The sequence below is a fragment of the Melanostigma gelatinosum genome (genome assembly GCF_949748355.1).
Source record: "Melanostigma gelatinosum genome assembly, chromosome: 16".
Taxonomy (NCBI): Eukaryota; Metazoa; Chordata; class Actinopteri; order Perciformes; family Zoarcidae; genus Melanostigma; species Melanostigma gelatinosum.
This window is the reverse complement of record NC_136649.1, coordinates 5,766,332-5,787,068: the sequence shown is the minus strand read 5'-3', so window position 1 is coordinate 5,787,068 and position 20,737 is coordinate 5,766,332. Positions and strand designations below refer to the sequence as shown.

The following is a 20,737-nucleotide window of genomic DNA, read 5'->3' as shown; positions in this document are numbered from 1 at the left end:
TTCTCTGTATCACCGCCTCCGCATGTGACCGACAGATGGAGTTCTCTGTGTCACCACCGCGGGATCTACAAGTGACGTAGTCACCCTCGAGGGAGCAACACACCAGGAACCAGAATCAAAAGACTGGTACAAACAGTGTCATCAACAGTGTCAGCAATCAATACGGACCAGTTGCTCGGGTGTACTCTATACAAACTGGTTGGCTGTTTCACCACTTCATCACCATGCCTGAATTAAATTGTCCATGGAATCCATGGATATTATGTGTTATATTTCTTGTTTCATTTCTTGTTGTTTTACCTTTTTATTTTGTTGCATGCACATCACCTTCGCAACCCTCCTCCCAACTCAACTGAGCTTGTGTGATTCATACTTTGAAGCTTCCACCACAGACTACTGAATATGTTGTGCATTTTTCCCTTGCTAGCGAATAAACAAAGACAGCTTTCAATCTTCTGAAGACTTTATTGTTGATTTGTGAACAAAACTCTCTTCTGCCGATTGACATAGTACTGTTATGGAAGATTTCTATCTTTCCAAACTCCACCCATATGGGGTTTGCACCCAAGTGGGCCCTACAGTGCACTCTTTTGTTTATTTGATGGTAAATGCTGGGGGTCGTTGTTTCCTCTTGAACTGGGTCTCCGCCATACAGTTTGATTTTTGTTGATGAGAAGGCAGTTACAGGTGCATGTCAATGAATTAGAATATCATCGAAAAGTTAATTTATTTCAGTAATTCAATTCAAAAAGTGAAACTCATATATTATATAGATTCATGAAACACAAGGTGATATATTTTAAGCGTTTATTTATTTTAATTTAGATGATTATGGCTTACAGCTAATGAAAACCCCAAATTCAGTATCTCACAAAATTAGAACATTACATAAGACCAATTTAAAAAAGGATTTTTAATGCAGAAAGGTTGGCTTACTGAAAAGTATGTCCGTATACAGTATGCACTCAATACTTGGTCGGGGCTCCTTTTCCATGAATTACTGCATCAATGCAGCGTGGCACGGTGGCGATGAGACTGGCCCTGCTGAGGTGTTGTGGAAGCCCAGGTTGCTTTGATCGGGGCCTTCAGCTCGTCTGCATTGTTGGGTCTGGTGTCTCATCTTCCTCTTGACAATACCCCATTGAGGGCATGTGTTCGTACTTTGTTGATTGTTTTTTTATTTCGTCAGATGTCTTATTCTGTCAATGTTGGGTTTAAAAACGGCATGCATGTAATTCAAACAGGCATAAATTATGAGTTAATGCTTTTCGGATACAAAAACATCAACTGAGCAACAGATGGCGGTGCCACAACCTCGCATCTCAGCAGCGGCCACAACCGAAGAAGAAAAGAAGAGCGAGCAAAGGTAGAAGAAGAAGAAACAACACGTTATTCGCGCTAACTGGTTGGCAAGATGGCGGTGGTAGTGCGGAGCTTGCAAGACCAGCTCGAAAAAGCAAAGGAAAGCCTGAAGAATGTGGACGACAATATTCGTAAATTAACAGGACGTGACCCCAATGAATCAAGGTAAAATAAGAACGAGCCCGAGTGTTTTTTATGTTTTTGCTGTTGGCGTATTTCTCGTGGTGAGCTAACCAAATTGCTAGCATTCAACTGATTAGCAACATTTGCTAACGTGAGTCGGTTAGCTAGTTAGCAAACATTACCACCTACGTACATTGTTTTGTGCTTGTGGAACCTACACAAGGTCGCATTCGCTGCGTCCAAACTGATAGATTAGCCACACACAACTCATAAATATCAATAGATTGGTCTTAATATTGAAGTGGAATACCACAGTACCGTGCAAGGCCCTGCAGGCGTGTCACTCCAGATAAAACGTTAACGGAGTTGTACCCCAAACCGGACAGTTTTTAGCTAATGTTTCAATACAATTCACTTACAATGTTGATAAAAATGATCGTTTAATGTTTTCAGTTGATTTAATGGTGTTAAACTGAAGTTGAACGTCGTACCTTTCAAACGAAATATTGTTGTAATTATTAGTTACTTTGCCTTTACCAGAGTCGTTAAAACGATGCTAACACGGGTGAATTAGCCGTGCACTGCTCTTGGCCTAATCCGTACGGACTTCTATCCTCGTTGTAAACACTGGCTGCTGCTGGTTTTTCGGGGATATTCGCTTGTTCCAGGGTCGCAAAAATGACCATCAATGCTGTCAACACATCCGGGACCGTAGTTCTGTCCTTCACAATAAGATATCACGCTTCAACAACTCCAAATGATGTAATAAAAGCTCCTTAATTTCCGTTTGAGCTGTTTAAGCGTCGCCCGAGCGTTCTTTCTGCGTTCTCTCATCAAAGTCACTTTCCTATAGTATTTAGACATATAAACGTCCATATATATTCATGAAATTTGACACATAGATTATTTGATATGTATGAATTGATATTATTTACGTTTGGTTGGCGATCGCCGAAGAAAATTACAGCGTAATGACCGGAAAGGGCGTCACGACGGAATCGTTCGAGACAGGCCAATGGCAGCTAGCGCCGACTGAGGCAGGCCATCGTTGCGTTACCTGTTTTGTTACTTTTACCAAATGTCTCTGCTGCCAGAATGCTATACCAACACCTCTGAGCTGATGTGACGAACGACTGACGGACGTTGTTTCTGGTTGTGTTCACAGACCGGGTCAGATCCGTCGGCTCAGCAGCGGCCCCATGGCAGGCCCCGGTGGAGGTAGAGGCAGAGGAGTGAACCTGCTCAGGTAACTCAGTGCTCCAGTCGGCTGCATCCAACAACATTTCTGATCATTCAGACTCTGGGTGTGCTCTCGGACGGCGTGCAAGTGACCGCATTTTAATTTGAAAACTAGTTACGAAATTTGGTCCATGCCTCTTCAAGTCACATTTGTGAGTTTGACTAATTAATAAGCCACCAATTTAATTGATAAAAGACTAATGTGGATTTGTATGTATTACAATGTATATATATGAATGTGTTTACACTAAATATTAAGATGTAAACTGAACACCTCTTAATATAGAACTATACAAGTCAACTTTGCAACAAACTTGTTTCCAAAGTGACCATGAAATAGCCTGATCAACAGTTGCAGCTAGAACTGACTGTTTTATCAGACCGCATTAGTTTTAGCCAGGTGTACCTAATGGATTGGCCATTGCGTGTACAATACACTCAATAAGTATATGTGCAATGATGCATTTTAACAATTGGCTGTCTACAGACCAGATCAGACAATTGGCTGTCGACAGATCAGAGATCAGAGATTCAGATTGTTTTAAAGTCTAACCGCTGTGTCTCTGTCCTGTCCCAGGCGTAGTCTCTCAGACATGGGAAGCGGCGGCCCCCCTGCCAAGCAGAGGGACATCGAAGGAGTCCTGCTGAGGTGAGATTTAAATGTTTTTCAATATGCAATGTGCATCAAACTGTCATACTAACGGCAACCCTGCGCACAATCTCATGATGGTAAAACATCCCATGTAGATTGAAAGGAACTCAAGTAAGTTCAGTAGATTAGTAAAACATAGACTTCCACTAAATTTTCAATAAAATGTTCTGGTTTAAATGAGACTTTATTGCGGTTATTGGGAAATTACATTTGTTGGTTGCTTGTGTTGCTCTAGGGCAGGGATTCCCAAAGTGGGGTGCGCGAGAGGAAACATGTAATGGTGGTCTAATGCTGCGTTCACACCGGTCGCGTTGATTTTTTGACGCGCGTTGAGATTACATACAGTCTATGCACAGACGCGATGAGACTGGCGCACCGCGATGGCGCGTTGGACGCGTTATTGCAGTGCGTTGGACGCCGCAAAATCGCCAACGCGCGAGTTGAAATTTTTCAACTTCTGAGAAATAATCGCGTGACGCTGTGGCGCGATAGCCTATCAGCGTTGAGTTGCTCCCCCTGTCATCACTGACTTCCTGCCGTTGTTGAATCAGGAAATAAAAAAAAGGTTGTGTACAGTGTGTACAGTGTGTGTGTGTGTACGTACGTGCACCATACGGTACAATGAATAGACGCTGCCGTATTTACGTCTACGTGACGTTATTGAGTGCTGGTGGAGCTGCTACGATGTTAGCATAGCCTAGCACCGATCCATCAGAGCTCCATTGAGAAGACCAGTAACCTACAAATCGGTATCATTACGTAGTTATTTCGGAGTCCCTTTTTGTCGGAGAAGACAAGTACAAATCGGCATCATTATGTAGTTATTTCGGAGTCCCTTTTGGTTGGTTTATTGCCGTTGAATCACAGCCAAATCAGTTTATTTTGTGTTCCTACAGCTGTAGTAAACAGCGACCGGTGGCTTGCTAGACAGTGAATACAGCTCGATACAATCCACGGAGCTCCTCTGAACAATATTATGAACCAGACATGACGGCGTTTGGCATTCCGATGTTTGAGGGACTTCCACAACACGTACAAAGCAGCAATTGTCCTTATTCCTTTCACGGTTGACAGCGGAAAGAAATGGCGGCCAGGTGAACGGGTTCCAGGACGATAAACCACGCCCCCTCTCCGGCGCTACGAGATTTTGCGGCGTTTGGTGTGAAGACGACCGGCGGCGCGTTGGATGCGATTTTGCAGTGCGTCAAAAAATCAACGCGACCGGTGTGAACGCAGCATACTGGTGTAACAATTAATATTAAATATAATTTAAAAAAATGCACTTCAGCTCCTGCCGCCAGACTGTATTTTAGGTACGGGTTCGGTGCGATACAGTGGAGCCACGGTTCGGTACGTTTCGGTACAGTAGAAAACTATAAATGCCAGAGAAATGTACTTTATTTTAAAATATATTTATTCATTACAACTAACATCATAAAGTTATTCTTTGACTTTGAACAATGATGGAACTATACCTGAGTGACCCATCTTCTGGGGTGTCTTCTTAGCAACACATAAGCATAAAAAACAAGAACTGCTCCTTAATGTTATGTAGTATTGTTACTTACATCTTGCAAAAGAGATTTTTAATCTCAATGGGACTACCTGGTTATATAAAGGTTTTTAAAAACGTATTCGGTTCGTCATGCGTACGGAACCGTGAGCCTCGTACCGAACGGTTCAATGCGAATACGCGTACCGTTACACCCCTAATAATTAGTAGCCTTTTTAATTTTGTGCTAATCTGATCCGTGACTTTTATGATCCGTTCTTCTATTCTTCACAGTTCATTTAGTAGTTTAACAGAATAAAGATGTCGTTTAGTAGAATACAGACGTCGTTTAGTAGAATACAGACGTACCTGTGGTAGGATTCCATCAGGTCGTCTGAGTCCAGACAAACACTCATCCAGTTTCTTGGATGATAAATGGGCTCTGTTGCATTTTTTTTTTTTTAAGGTGTTATTGGGGCTGCGTGAACCCGGTCTGGGAACCGCTGCTCTAAGGGATCCAAACACTTTCATTTGCACACAGCTCAAAGATTGCCTCCAGTCAACCAGCAATCAGGAAATACAACATTATTCACCATATGTTCTGAGGGTGTTTGGTGCAGTCTTTCTGGTTGTTTTTTTGTACCCTTGTGTTCAGGTCACGCCAGTGTTTTTTAGTAATTGAATTGCTTTGATTCTGTGTGTCTGACAGATGTGAGTCTTAGCTGTCAGCGTGCTGGGGTTACATAGAATGTGTGAAGTATTTCTGGGCGTCTTATCTCTTTGTGTGTCTGCAGGCTGGCGGGGGACCAGAGGGCCAGGAGAGACTCGCGTCACGACAGCGACGCCGAGGACGATGACGACGTCAAAAAGGTAAGAATGAAGAGTTGGCGGGCTGCTAAGCGAAGACATTCAGTGTTGTTGAAGACAAATGGACCTAACGAATGAGTTTCTCTCCGTCGTGTTTTCTTCTTCCCTCAGCCGGCGTTGCAGTCGTCTGTAGTAGCTACCTCTAAGGAGAGAACACGCAGAGACCTCATTCAAGATCAAACCATGGATGAGAGGGGCAAACAGAGGTAGGCCTGCACCACTGTCATATTTATGCTCACATTTGTTAAATTTCATCAACAAACAGAAATTGGGGAAATATAAATGGCACTGAAGATCAGTGTACAGCTGAAAGTTGGCAGTCGTGTGTGATGGTGGGTCTGTGCTCTCGGTCAGGAATCGGCGTATGTTCGGCCTGCTGATGGGGACCCTGCAGAAATTCAAACAAGAGTCCCACGTCTCCACAGAGAAGGTGAGGAACATCTGTCCAATGTCCGAGTGAACTGTTGGCCTCTGAGGGCAGGCAAAGCAAGTAAAGCCACTTCCTGAAGAGATGTCAATTGAAAATAGTTCTTGGTATTGGCTGATTTCATCCACAGCGCAACGATAACAATATGCCCCTGAAATATTTGTATCTAATTATGCTTTCGATGACTTTGATGGTGGGCTTTAGCTAAGCTGTCACTGAAACAGACTGCAAAAACATTTGGTTGATATATGTGCTCTGATTGTAAAAGTAATGGCTGTCGTCTGGGCCATAGTGTTTGTGTATTGTCACTGCTGGCACAATACCATTCAATAAAACTGTTTATCTTCCTCTTGAACTCATCTTCTGCTGTTGCAGCAAAAGCGTCGTACAGAGATCGAGCAGAAGCTTGAGGTTCAGGCTGAGGCTGAGAAAAAGAAGGTGGAGAGTGACAAGAGGGGGCTGTTTGAAGAGAGGAGAACCAAACAGACTGAGCTGAGACTGCTGGAACAGAAAGTGGAATTAGCTCAGTTGGTAAGAAAATACCAGTAGAAACGAGCAGCACAGACTGATTGTTTGCATTTGGAGATGAATGTTGAGATATACTGTTGTGTTTTGTTACGATTGCATCTAAAACAAATGAGATGGAGACAGTTTGTACTTTGACAGAATTGTATTTAACCTTCTCTTTCCTCTGTTAGCAAGAGGAGTGGACCAGCCACAACAATTGTCTGGTGAAATACATTCGTACCAAGACCAAGCCTCCCCTCTTCTACGTACCTGGAAAAATGTGCTCCGCCACACAGAAACTCCTCTGTGACTCCACCAAGAAACTAAATGGTCAGTGGCCTTCTTCTCGTCAGAAGCATCTTTACCATGCGTTTCCTGTACTTGAGGAAGACTTGTGTGTTTATCACTTTGTAACCTCTGTGGCTATTCGGTTCTGTTTTCTGGACAGCGGTGTTTGAGGAGAGGCGTGAGGCTTTTGCCGAACACCTCAGCAAGATGGAGTCCCGCCCCCGGAGGCAACCAAACCGCGACCAGGATGGCAACACGGCAGCAACAGGGATGGACCACTCGACGGAGGGTAAGCCAGCGGGTCAGGTAGTTAAGGTGACAGGTAACAAGGGGGATGCAGAGATGGAGGAAGATGAGGCGAGGGAGGGGGAGGGGTTTAGAAAGGTGAAAGAGAAGGACAACAAGTGGGAGGAAGGGAAGAAGAATGAGGTGGAGTTGATTGAGGAGGAGAGTGAGGAGAAGAAGGTAGGAGAGGAGGGGGATAAAGATGTAAAGGACAGAGGAGAGAAGGAAGCCAGTCCGGGGTCAGAGGAGATGGAGGGGGAGGGCGGGCCAGAGCAGGTGGACAGGAGTAAGGGCAATGAGGAAGAAGCAGACAGTAAGCAGGGGCCCATAGACCTCCAAACTGAGAAGACCCAGGACACCCAGTCCTCTGAACCAACCGTAGCCAGCCAAGAAGCACCAGACACCAGTCACCAGCCCCAGCTCAGCCACACAGCAGGGGAGCCGGCAGTTAAGCCCTCTGAGACCCAGGCATCCCCTCCAACCCCAGAACCCCAAACAGCCTGCACGGAGCCTGGGCAGGATATCCTCCTCATCCCTGGCCCCGAGGTCCAGAACACGGCAACAGAGAAACAGGCCGTGGAGGAGAAACTAGGGGACGAAGCTCCCCAAAAACTGCCCGATTCCCAGGAGGCCCCCAGCATCACCCTCGCACCCTCTAAGGAGGGCGGTGGGAGAGGGAGGAAGAAGGCAAAGGAGTCAAAGAAAGGTCATAGTAAAAGCTCCTCCTCTTCCTCTTCCGGCTCCTCCTCCAGCGGAAGCTCCTCATCCTCAGGATCCAGCTGCTCCTCCTCGTCCTCATCATCATCCTCATCCTCATCGTCCAAGAGCAGCCGAAGTCGCAGCCGAGACGACGGCAAGCGTAAGAGGAGGCCGTCTGACAGGGCCAGGGACCGGAAGAAAGGAGAAGAGAAAAGTCAACGCAAGAGAGGAGGGAGCGGCGGAGGAGGAGGAGGAGGAGGGAGGGACTCAAAGGGGTCCACGGAGAAAGAGAAGAAGAAGAGGAGCGATGACGGGAGGGGCAGGTCGTCCCGGAGCAATAGGGAGCATAAAGATAGAGACAGGAAGGACAAGAGACGCTGATCGGGTGGAAACCACTGAGGGGAAATCAACGGTTTGCTTAATGACATATGAAAATAGTTTTTAAACTGGCATTGTCTCTCAAAATGTGATTAAACATGATTTTTTTTTTCTCAGTGTAGGGATTCAAGAGTTGATGTCAAAAAGGAATTAAACGGTGGATGTTAAAATGTTTCCTTTACTTGGCAAAATAAATGTAAACTGGACGCCTTACTAAATGGGTTTGATTTAGGGGTGATGTCTGGGTTCTAGAAAGGTCTTTGTGGCGCAATGTGTTGAATGTTAACAGGTTTCCATCCTAATCATCAACACACGCTAGTGTTTTCAAGTTGACGTGACCGCTGTTCATCTGTTTCCACTACTTGATCAATGTCAGGGCCCTTGTACCTTCATCACGTAGGTACATGTGTGATTTAGCTCAAATACTGATTTTTGAAAATGTATTTTCCATTTTTTTTTGTACCAAAAATCTGCTTCAAATTAAAGGTGAGATATTAGTGAACGTGTGGTGTGTCTTTTCAGTATAAATCAGACATTTTTTGGTATGTAGAATGTCAACATACAGAAATTCCCATTGCAGTTTCCCAGAGTCTAAGATGACCTCAACAGTCCAAAACAAAGAATTCATTTAAAATGCTGTGAAAGCAGAATCTCCACAATTAGGGATACTGTGAGGTACTTATCCAGTCGGTGTATAACCTACAGTAGATGACTGTCAGCATGCCCCAGTTTGGAGAAACCGGAGAACCAGCACAGTGATTTATATTTATATTTTCACAGCTCTACCAACAGCGGCCTGAACAGCTACCTGGTCTTTTCAAAGGCAACACTACTTTGACCTAAGATTTGTTTGACTTTAGTATAAAGTCACAACACACCTTGTAATCACATTTCATGGTTGCTGATCTTGGCAGCTATATTTGAAGGTGATTTATGACCAATAACAATGTTATAAGTAGTAAATCTGTTTAATAGAAAACTAACTTTACAAAGAATCAACAAATGATAATCATCTCCTGCTTTGGTTGTTCCGATACTTCAGCAGAGACCCAAATTAATTAGAATAATCCCGGTTGTGAGTTCATGATCCAGATCTTTTGGTGACGTCCTGAACGTTCACTGCAGCTCTCTGTGGTAGTTTGCACTGCTGCTTCCTTTGAGCGTCCTCTCCGCTGGGTTTAAGAGTCCATCTTCAATTGTCCATATGTTGCTTCAGTCATCTGGAGGGATGCCACACGTTTCTACTCAACCCTGTGCTCACTCGGGCTGGTCTGCCAGGTCACTCTGCTCAAAGTATCTGCAGGAAAGACGCAGAGCACGCATGTTATGTATATAATACAAATTGTAATCTGTTGGTATCACTGTATAAACAAGATACCGGTAGGACCACAAACTCTTGACATCTCTCTATGCTTTGGATTTAATATAACCAGGCAGCCCTCATGTATTAAATGTCATGTGACCGCAGTGGTAGCTACCTGGCAACAAGACAGATTAGCAGGTTGAGGGCAGGCAGTTTCTCGTCCTCCTGACTCTCCTGTGGAATCATAAAAGCAAAATATAAAAGGAACAGTCCTGGCTGTGAATAGTACACATTTAAAAGTACAAGGTTGTATTTCTACTGGAATTACGGATTAAATGTTTCTGGCAGGAGCTGTGAGAGCTACCATGACAGGACACACTATAAGCTACCATCTACATCTCAGCGGGGAGCTTTGAGCACCAACGAGATGAATTCAACTTGTAGATGTTCCACTTAAATGCAGAGGAGCTAAGGGAGCAGCAGACACATTGGTAGAGTCGTACCAGTGTGCTGCGGAGCTGAGCACATCCCCTGGCCAGCTGTCTGATGGAGGAGTGGGCTTCGGGCAGCAGAGGCTTCTCCAGGCAGGCCAACAACGCGTACAACCAGCGACCCTATGGCAGGCAAACGGGTGGTACAGGCGCACAACAACATGGTGTCACATGAGGAGTTGGCAACCGATCGCGGAAAAACACGGAGTGACTTAACGAACTGAACTCACCAACTGTGGAACAAACTTGTGTTCGTCAAACCAGCAGATTAGAACTTCCAACACCATCAGCACTGTGGACTGACGACACAGAGACAGAGAGAGCAAGTAATCAGACGGCTGGATTGGTTTTCAGAATGTGAGCTGCGTGTGTGAAGGAGGAGGCTGTTCACCTGGTTCAGTCTGCTGACGATGGTGAGGAAGGGAGGGTAGCCCACCTGAGCACGGACACACGTTTCATTATCATAGAAAGATTCTTGTATGAATTTAGCCCATTACCTGACCATCAAATAAAAATGACAATAGTTCAATAAATGAGTCATTTTATCACACAAACATTCATACAACCTTGCTGTAATCCAGCAACGGCTCTGGTTCAGCTTCTGTTTGTCCGGATGAAGCGCCCGCATAGACCGTCTTTCCTAAACAAAACCTCTTCCAGCCCTCCTCGTCTGTTAGCTCTGGCTGTCGGACACACACACAAATGTGAATTCATACCAAATCCAAGTGTTTCTAGTGATCAGTATTCTGCTCAAACACAAACTCGAGGTGACACCTCAAATGTACCGGTGATCGGTTTGCACTTGTAACCATGGAATGAACTCTACGGCCCACGCCATCTCCTCACCATCTTTACGTCGTCGTCCAGAATGTTGCTGCTCCAGTGATCCCTGTTCTTTGTGATGCTCTGAATGCAAAAGGGATTGTTGTATTTTTTAATTCAATAACCCTGCCAAAGAGCATCATTGCAACACACTTAAAACACAGGCGAACACAGAGCCAAGTACCGTAAGATTATTTGACCATCCCGTGACATGGATTACACCTTTCTAGCAGAGAACAGAATACCTTCAGTGATTAGACGGCTCATCAAAGGGTTTCCAGACATTGCTTTGAGGTTTTGGTTATTTAGAATGTACGGTACATGTGATACAATGTTTGGCTTTTTATGAACTAAAGTTAAAAAACAACAACAAAGTACTGGAAGATGTCTTCTGGGTTTTATTTTACCTGTCTGACATGTGAGAAGTTGCTGACTTGGTGCTGCTGCCAACTGAGGCTGGGGGAGAACCCCTCCGGAGCAGCATGGCAACCCGCCACCTTCAAACAGAAGACACCTCTTGGAGGAGTGGAATACATAGTAGTTCCAATCCCACGTGATCTCACACCCGCCATAATGATCCGTGTGTCCCTTGAAACTCATTTTATACTTTACAGAAGCAGTCTGGTCTACTGATAAAATAGGGATTGGATTTGCACATTGAAAAACACAACACTTCAGCTGATGATTCTTAAACATAACGTTATTACTCAAATAAACAGCACAAATGACATGAAAGAGACTCATTAAGATCTGTACTGCACTGTATGTTGATGCACTCTTTGTTTCCTTTAATACGACGCGCCTCATAGTGTGCACGGTTACTCACAGAGGCATTAATGGTTTGTTTCTTCTTCAGCTTCTTGGGGTCAATCTGAGCAACCACCACCTCTGGGCACAGTGAGGCCTCCAACCTGACGAAGAACATCGATTATACGTAGCTATAACATGAAACATATATCATGAAACATAACATTCAAGCACATGGCGAACTGGTTCACCTCATGTACTATACTCACATAAAAAAATACATGTTTTTTATGCAAGTATAGTTGAGCATGGAAGCATAAAGCAATATATAGTAACACTGGCTGTCACAATACAACTCTGCTGTCTGACTTTCTTTGGGTACATGAACCTAGCTAACGTTAGCTGACGAGCTTCGCTGTTATCCACCATTTGTACACTTTTTCCGGTGGTAGCATCGGTGTAGCACACGGCATTCACCCTAATTCTGTCACTGTGCACGCGGAACAAAAGAGGAATTATTTGAGGTGAACTCACTGGACTTGTCGGAGGTACTCGCGGGGGTTTCTCGGCGGTCCATTCAGGTCCAGGTCCTCTGCAGCGGCTCCAAACTCAACGGGCAGCAGCCTCGGCATTAACTCCTCCACGTCCGACTTCATTTTGAAACCAATTGAAAGCGAATGTCTGTCGAGACGTGCGAGGTACAATGTTGTTGCCAAGTGCGAATCAAGCGCCTGTGTTGGTATAACGTGTGAAACTAGGACGCCATCTTGATTGGAAGCGCGGAGTGATGACGTTGACTCTGTGCGCGGCGTTGGTTGTTATGGTGACGTGAACGCCGCACGAGTTGTCATATTTCTAGAGAAAGGCTGAAGTCCACAAAACGTCCACGACGTGGTCTGACCAAAATAATAATCAGCTGCCATGTTTAAAAAAAAAGAGTCCACGGGGAAATGACCATTTTAGAAGTGCCTCTGTAATATTGAACTGAAATAAAATACAACAAAAACCTTTGACCAGTGTCCAGATATAATGCTGTATTGCTAAACAGCTCTTGTATGTTAATGATTATCCTCAGGCTCGCCTTATATCTTATCTCAGCGCTCTCACTTACCATTGGGTATTCATGACAGCAACAGTTTACAGGCAATGTCCACTTGCCAGCACAACTGGCCGCAGTTCTTTTGGAGTTAGTGTGGACATTTCTTCTTGATTCATTCCTGTTAAGACAACAAGAATGGCTGTTTCACAGGCATGCACAATCCTGTGGGGTACAGGCATAGTTTTTGTGATTTTACCTCACTTCAGTCTGGGATTGTTGTCTGACTACAAGATCTGTGGAGATTCTGAGTGTCAAAGTAAGTTTTTAATTATTATCTTGTCGTTTATGAGGTGGTTTCTATCTAATTAAGTCTGTATTTTCTTTCTTTATGATGGTCGTTTTTTGCTTGTTAATTTTAATCGTTATTAATCGTGTGTGTGTGTGTGTGTGTGTGTGTGTGTGTGTGTGTGTGTGTGTGTGCAGGCCTGATGAGCAGAGTGCAGGCCACCAGGGACCACCATGGCGAGGACTGCCGTTTCCTGAGCTTCAGACGAGGGGACACCATTTTTGTTTACCACAAACTGACGGGAAAGAGAGAAGACCTCTGGGCAGGCAGTGTGAGTCTGATAGCTCCATCTCTTTCTCTCCATTCAAACAGTCCCTCGTGTGAGGTTCTAGATTGAAGACATTAGTCCTGATTATAATACAGAGAGTTCAGGGTTCTCAGCACTGATTGGCTCAGTCATGGTAACACTGTACCTGACAAACAACAAATGTCTGTGAGAGCACTCCAGCTCATTTATATAATGGTGTAATTATGTACGAAAACAGACGGAATGAGTGGATGACTGTAAACACGAACATATTAATGTGCTGACCCAACATCACTACCTACCTGTGAGTCTTTTATTTTGTAATCACTTCACACATCCACTGTATAAGAACTGCTCTGCTTTTCAGACATTTTATTATTGATTAAGATGTAAATTATTTTTCTTAAAGTAATGACCCACACTACACCATTCCTCGCAGGGATTTTGTTAAACCTTGGTGACCTGACAAATGCTCCAAAACCCGCTCCTGCATTGAGCGAAGCAAAGACATGAATCAATGTGAATCTACCTTCTTTTATACAGCGGAGTGTTTCACACAAATGTACACCTGAAGCACAAGCATGCTTGTTAGAAGAAACACATGGAATGAGTTGGATGGACTGTAAGTACTTCTCATTATGATGGAGTACAAGATTATAGTTCAATCAGACGCGTAACCTTTAGCTTAGAATGTGTCAGGATTTAAAAATAACAGAAATGAAATCCCCCTTTTAACCATGCTGTGCAGTACTAAGTATCCTCCTGAATTTCCAAGAGTTCTTGTACAAAGTCTCTGTGTGCTAATCAGGCTCACAGTCAAAGCTTCTCTTCTGATGGGCCTACAGCTGTTAACAACATGATTATTGTCATCAGCATCACTTAGCCATCCTTGCATTCATAGCCGAGGAACCTAAAACTAAGCGGGGAACTTTTTCAGAGAATATGAAAAATGCACTTCATCGTATTTGTCAGTCTCTCGTTTTCCTCTCCTCTTGATTGCCGTGTGCTCCTTCCCTCCATTCGTCCACAACGCTGCCGTGGCTTTACGGAACTCTGCTTCCTTTTGCTTTCAGATTGACAAACAGTTCGGCCATTTCCCGAAGGAAGCGGTGCAAGAGGAGCTGGTTTACGCTGCTATGGAGAAAGTAGTGGAAACACAGGTGAATAGGCTTTGATTTCAGTATCTCTTCAGATTATAGGCTTTGGTCAAATCATTCTCTTTCATAAAGACTAAATCATATGGTTGCTATCAAATAAAATAGAATGGTAGACTGTGATATGGTACAGTATTTAACCCTAAATTAGTAGTTGCTATCGTAATATATATATATATATCTGTATAGTAGTAATGTTGAATCTGTTATTCCTCATTTCCTCTCTTCATTCAGAAATCAGATTTCTTCTGCATGGATGAGTTTGGTTACCCCATTGAGTCCAGTCATTTGGATGGTGATGCTGATGATGATCAGAAAGACCAGGAGTCAGAAACCACCCAAACATCTCCATACCCAGATGACACGAGCGCTGAAAGTCCTTCGACATCTGAAGATCCCTCTGCAGTTTCGGCACAGGAAGCTGACGGCACATCGGCAGAAGAGGACGAAAACAAAAGTGCTGGCGACGGCGGTGCCGGGACTCTCGAGGGAGCGCGGGAGACTCCTGCGGCTCTGAGGGAACAAGGTGGGTCTGCTCCATCCTCCTCCTGGCTTGGTTCTTCAGTGACAGGATGGTTAGGTCTGGCTAAAGAGGAAGAAGCCAGCAGTTTAGCTGAAGCAGGGAAAAAAGACAAGGGAACAGAGAGGCAGGCCGAAGCTTCTGTAGCTTCGTCCGTGACAGGATGGCTGGGGTTGGGAGGAGAGGGAAAACCTGAAGACGCTGTGAAAAGTAGAGAAGAAGACACAGAAAATGCAGATTATTTTACATCAACCATGAGTGGGTGGCTTGGCTTTGGAGGAGAGACAAAAACGGCAGAAAAAGAGCGAGATGAAGAAAGAGACGATGACGAAGAACCAGCAGAGAGATTCAGGAGTAGGAGGATGTCTCTGGACCTGGAAGGCAGCCAATTACACGAAGAGGAGAAGAAAGAGCATGGGACATTGGATTGGCTGGGAAGCGGACTGTCAAGCACGCTGGGGTTCGGCCTGACCAATCAGGAGTCAGGGCACGAGACAACGCCTGAAAGAGAGGCCGAGGAGACAATCCTGGAAGAGGAAGAACAGCCAGCGTCTGGTTCTTGGTTTGATGTGGGGATCGGGGACATTTTAGGTTTCAGGAAAGACAAGAGGGAAGTTGATGAGAGTGCAGGAAGTGGTTTTAAAGAGACTGAAGAGGACAAAACCTTAGAACATCCGACAGGCTCAGAGAATGTGAATACCAATCAATCTCAACGTGCACCGACAGAGGTAGGGACAGAGACTGGCAATGAATCAGAAGTGGAGGAAACGCCAAAAGACCAAAATGTCCCACCAGAGATCCGAGTCAATGCTGACATTAATAATAACGACATAGGTACTTCAGACAGCAGCAAGGATCGTGTCTCACCTGAAGATGCAGCATCCGAGGTCGACCTAGAAGACATTTCTCCTCAGGCCGAGTTAGAGAAAATGTCCCACACTGAAGGTGGCATGTCTTCAATGCTCAACAGCAGTAAGGAAGAAGAGGAAGACAATGTTTCAGACGATTGCAAGAAAGAGAAATCTGCAGAAATGGAGGGTGAAGATCATCAGATGTCCAAATCAATAGAAAGTGAGGCTGAGGTTAATAACAGAGAGGCAGGAAGAGACAAGAGTGGCACTGCAAGTGGCAATGATCAGGATTTTTTTACACAATCTGGCATCAATTTTGGGACTGTGGATTTGAATTTAAACTCCGTGGGGCAATCTGTAGGCGAGGTTGAGGAGGACAAAACAGAGGACGCGGTTGAGGAAGGGGCCGGGATCCCAAATCAGAGTGATAACACACAAGAATCCACCGATGCGGTTAGAATCGGTGCGAGTAGTCATGAAGGTGAAGGGAATGACGCAGAGACAGATGTCCTTCACCCAGAAATTTCCACGACCCGGACTGATGACTCAGCAGAACAAAGTCAAGGCGGTGGAGAGAGCGGTGGAAAGAGTCAGCCTCTGTTGTCGTCGGGCACAGCTGAGGAGAGAAATGAACCAGTCTTTAATGAGGATGAGCCTCTACCTTCTCACGGTGTAGAAACTAATGATGATAGTTCAGATTCACCAGCTATGATTGATAGCACAGAAACAGAGACACTTCAGGGTGAGATAGGACAGGAGGGGGAGGCTGGTGAGGGCAGCCCTCAGGAGTTTGGATCATCCCGTTCTACGAATAAAAGTACTGACAGTACGTATGAAAGTGCCTCAGAGGAGGACAGAAGAACGCTTTCCACCAATGAGAGTGCAACAGAGATTGAAAACACTGCAGATCAGGACTCTGTGTCTCCACATATGCAACAGAGGTCCACTCAAAGTGTTGGTGATGCACACGAGCTAAAGGAAACTGTTAAAGAAACTGAGAGAGATAGCGACAAAAATAACCTCCAGCCAGTTCAAACTGAGACAATTGAGTTGGAGAAACACATTTTGAATGAAAGTGGTCTCAAGTCAGCTATCGGCTCTGGAACAGAGACTCAGACTGAGGAAGTGGGGGAGTCAAAAGAAAATGAAATGCAGGGGGAAGTAGAAGAGTTGAAGGGAGAGGAGACACAGCAGGAAGTAAAAGAAATAAAGGAAGAGGAGAAAAAGCAAGAAATGAAGGAGATAAAGGAAGTAGGGAAACAGAAGGAAGTGAAGGAGATAAAGGAAGTAGGGAAACAGAAGGAAGTGGAGGAGATAAAGGAAGTAGGGAAACAGAAGGAAGTGGAGGAGATAAAGGAAGTAGGGAAACAGAAGGAAGTGGAGGAGATAAAGGAAGAGAGGAAACAGGGGGAAGAGAAAGATACAAAAGAAGAGGGGAAACAGGAGGAAGTGAGTGAGATAAAGGAAGAGGATAAACAGGAAGGGATGGAGGAGTTAAAGGAAAAACTGGGGGAGAAAGAGCATTCAAATGGAGAGGAAAAGAAGGAGGAGATGGAGGAGATAAAGGAGGAGAATAAGCAGGAGGAGTTAAAGGGAGTGGAGAAACAGGATGAAGGTAAGGAGTTAAAGGAAGAGGGGAAGCAGCAGGGGATAGAAGAGTTAAAAGAGGAAAAGCAGGAGGAGGTAGAAGAATTGAAAGAAGCGGAGGAAAGGGAGGAGTTGAAGGAGGCAGAAGGAGTAAAGAAACAAGAGACTAAAGAGGGTGAAGAAAAACAAGCACAGTCTAATTTTGAGGAAGAGATGGAAAACAGCCTCCACTCTTTACCTCACGCTAAGAAAGACACAGACAGTCCAGAGCCAGAGAGCGACAGGATAGAGACACAAGACGAGAACAGCTCGGAATCTGTGTTCTCCAAACCGTCCACGCAGACTGAAAAGAGCCGGAACGAAAACCCACAGATGGAAGAGGAGGAGAGAGGGGAAGAAAAGGTCGGGGGTGAAATGGAAGAGGAGGTTGAGGAGATGGAGAATGTGGAGCGTTTGATGAGGAACAAAGAGGAAGACGTGACCCTTAAATGTTCCAATGAGCTTTGTTCTGAAGCTAGAGAAGACCGATTTGTGCGGGACACAGATGGAAATGATCCTGCAAATATGTTGAGCTCAATAGAGGAAGGGGCAATGGAGACAGGACAGCAAAATCCAGTGGCCGACAATGATCAAATATTAGCAGACAGGACAGGAGCGAGTCAGCCGGTACCAGTTGAAGGCCTGGAGAAGGATGAGGATGGAATACAGGTGGAGGAAGAAAAGGAAGAGAAAAGAGATGATGGCGTCATGGCCGACCAGGGGAAAAACAATTGTTTGCCACATTCAGGTGAGGGCAGTAATCCACTTTCACTTGGCCAGACAACTGAGAACACAGAAGATGATCAGCTGCATTCCAGTGAGGCCCACAACACGGAGGTTGAAGACTCTGAAACCATCAGCAAAGGGGTTTCCCCTGAGAAGGAAACAGAGCAAGTACACTCTGATCATATGATAGTAACAGAGGAGCACACTGACATTGAAGAGAGAGAGATGAATGCTAAACATGATGATTTCAGGACAGACGGAGGGATGGAGGTTCCGGTTTTGTCCGTTGACCCCGTTGAAAGCCCGGCTGTGCTATCTGCTCCTTCTGATGGTCACGATATAGGGACAGGAGAGCCTGGAAGTGGAGGAGCGGCCGACCTTTTCAAAAGCGCCTTTAGCTTTTTCAAATCGCCCATCACCGAAACTGAGGGATCCAAAGAGTCTGCACCGAGTTTGGGTTCTGACACGGGCGAGACATCCAAGGTACAAACCTCTCCCCCTCCAGTGAAAGAACTGGATTCAACCACTGATTCGAGTCAGGTTTACGAGAAAGATTTGCACTCAGACTCTCCGATCACCGTGTCACGGCAGCAGCCGCAGCCTTCTCCTCCTGTCGCAGAGACCCAGACATCACCTCCGTCCCCAACGCAGACCCGTTCTCACCCCACAGAAAGCCCCCTCCAGACTAAAACCCTCACCCAACATCACAAGAGCCTCCTCGCCCACATGAGCGCAGACGAGTTGACCGTTCTGACGGAGCTCTTCGGGCGACACAAGCTGCAGTTTCTGGATTACGTGTTAGGGAGTGTGGGAACCACGACCGATGACCCCGATGGCGACGACTCGTTATTTCTGGATATAGAGAGACTTCTGGGTTATCACAAGGAGGCACTGGTGGCTCCCAGCGTGAGGCTCGCGGACGCACCAAGGGAGGACAAGGAAAAGACCAGAACGCTCATCGCACTTCAGAAGCTAGAAACGCTGCTGGCAAGAGTGAGAGAGACTTTCAGCACAGGTGAATCAGACATCAGCAGCACAAACCAGCAAAGTATTTTCATGGCCTCAAAGATATTCTTTAAGTTACTTTGAGATTTGAATTTAAGTATGGGTTTGACTTGCTATGATCTCAATCAGAGTTGCATGTGTGTTCCCTGTTAAATGCAGCCGGGGCCAGCTGTGTCGGGGAATCCTGTTCAACTCAAAGCGAAGATAAGGAGACGCCCGCTGAGGAGGACTCCTCCGTGGGCCTGGATAGCAACGCTCCAAGAGATGAATGGGTGGGGCTGGATAAAGAGAAAGATGGACGACTGAGTGGAGGCACAGCAAAAGAGAGGGTGACGAGGATGAGGAAAGGGGAGAGGAGGGAAAAACAAGTGAAGGAGAGAGAGTGCCCCCTGAGTCCCGTCCTCACATTCAGTCAGCATCACCACAGCCACTGGAAGGTATGGATGACTCAAGTATCCCTAAATCAAGGAGGATTCAAAGATATTAAGTAATAAGACATTAAAAAGGAGTGCAACGCGGCCTGCTGCATCCTCATTCCTCCTGCGACACACAGCCTGGAACATTATGGCATGCAGAACATTATTTAGTCTCACACTACTACATTAATACATTAAAGATAAAAGCTTTGAGTTGAATTTGAATAATATACCTTTGTGACAATATGTTTGTGAATCTAATTCCAGGGGTAATGAGGCCAATTCTAGACTTTGCTCATCAGATCGCCGAAGACTCAACCACTCATGTTCATGCGGCGAGGGAGCTCCTCATTTGGCTTACTGTGCAGGTAAGATTTATCTGCAGATTTAACTCCATGGAGGCTGGATGTAGGCTCCACTATCACAAAACGCTCAAAGATATAAGTACGATATGTTTGTCATGTGACATCTAACTACACAGCTACAACACATTATGGTTGTTCTTCGCTCTACGTCGTCTTTCAGGTCCGTACCAAACACCATTAAATAACACGAACAGAGATAACGTATGTGTGTCTGAGGGGGGGTGTTTGATCATGCACAAGATGTGCAGTAAAGACACAACATTTGATTTTAATCCTAACAGAAAATCATTGGAGCACAGTTCTTTAGCGATCTAAAACTTTACTTCTTCCCAGGTGAAAAGAATTGAATGTAAAAAAAAAATAAAAAACACGAGCATAGTTTTTAAAATTAAATATGTTCTTTCACTGTTTTTTCCCCCATTTCACAACATTGTTTCGTAGACATTATGACTGGGGCTTAATTAAAGCAGGGTGCATTTTGTTTGGTCAGACATTTTGCCTAGCCAGCAAGGTAACTTAAAAGTACACATGTATCACATGGCCTATACATGGCTACATTTTGATCTTTGTGTACATGGTGCTGGAATTGACCTTCTGACAAACATTCAGTGGTCCATACAGCTGATCTTTCAGTGTCAACACACTGTGTAGTCTGGTTCTTTAAGAGACGGAACTTGTGTCATGTCGACCTGACTCTCCCTCTGGACATTTAGCTGTCAGGCTGGCTTTGGCTCCGTCATCATCGCTCACATTCCTGAGT

At 45.1% G+C, this 20,737-nt stretch overlaps 2 protein-coding genes across 3 annotated transcripts; one reads left to right on the top strand and one right to left on the bottom strand.

The window, feature by feature from the left end:
* The first annotated feature begins 1,406 nt into the window (after positions 1–1,406).
* On the top strand, positions 1,407–8,816 carry pnn (pinin, desmosome associated protein). Its single transcript, XM_079287311.1, has 9 exons — positions 1,407–1,527; positions 2,651–2,731; positions 3,302–3,373; positions 5,663–5,738; positions 5,847–5,941; positions 6,090–6,165; positions 6,538–6,693; positions 6,861–6,999; positions 7,118–8,816. The coding sequence occupies exons 1-9, from the start codon at positions 1,415–1,417 to the stop codon at positions 8,320–8,322; spliced, it is 2,013 nt and encodes a 670-aa protein (XP_079143437.1). The 5' UTR covers positions 1,407–1,414; the 3' UTR covers positions 8,323–8,816.
* A 458-nt stretch (positions 8,817–9,274) lies between these two features.
* gemin2 (gem (nuclear organelle) associated protein 2) lies at positions 9,275–12,435 on the bottom strand. 2 transcript variants are annotated; one of them, XM_079286434.1, is made up of 11 exons: positions 12,217–12,435; positions 11,762–11,846; positions 11,343–11,432; positions 11,120–11,161; positions 10,960–11,019; positions 10,680–10,796; positions 10,505–10,549; positions 10,344–10,412; positions 10,126–10,236; positions 9,798–9,856; positions 9,275–9,616 (listed from the first exon to the last, which is right to left on the bottom strand). In XM_079286434.1, exons 1-11 carry the CDS (start codon positions 12,336–12,338, stop codon positions 9,577–9,579), a joined length of 840 nt encoding a protein of 279 aa, XP_079142560.1. In that variant the 5' UTR covers positions 12,339–12,435; the 3' UTR covers positions 9,275–9,576. The 2 variants fall into 2 exon arrangements, with proteins under 2 accessions (XP_079142560.1, XP_079142561.1); XM_079286435.1 differs by lacking the exon at positions 11,120–11,161.
* Between the last annotated feature and the right edge of the window lie 8,302 nt (positions 12,436–20,737).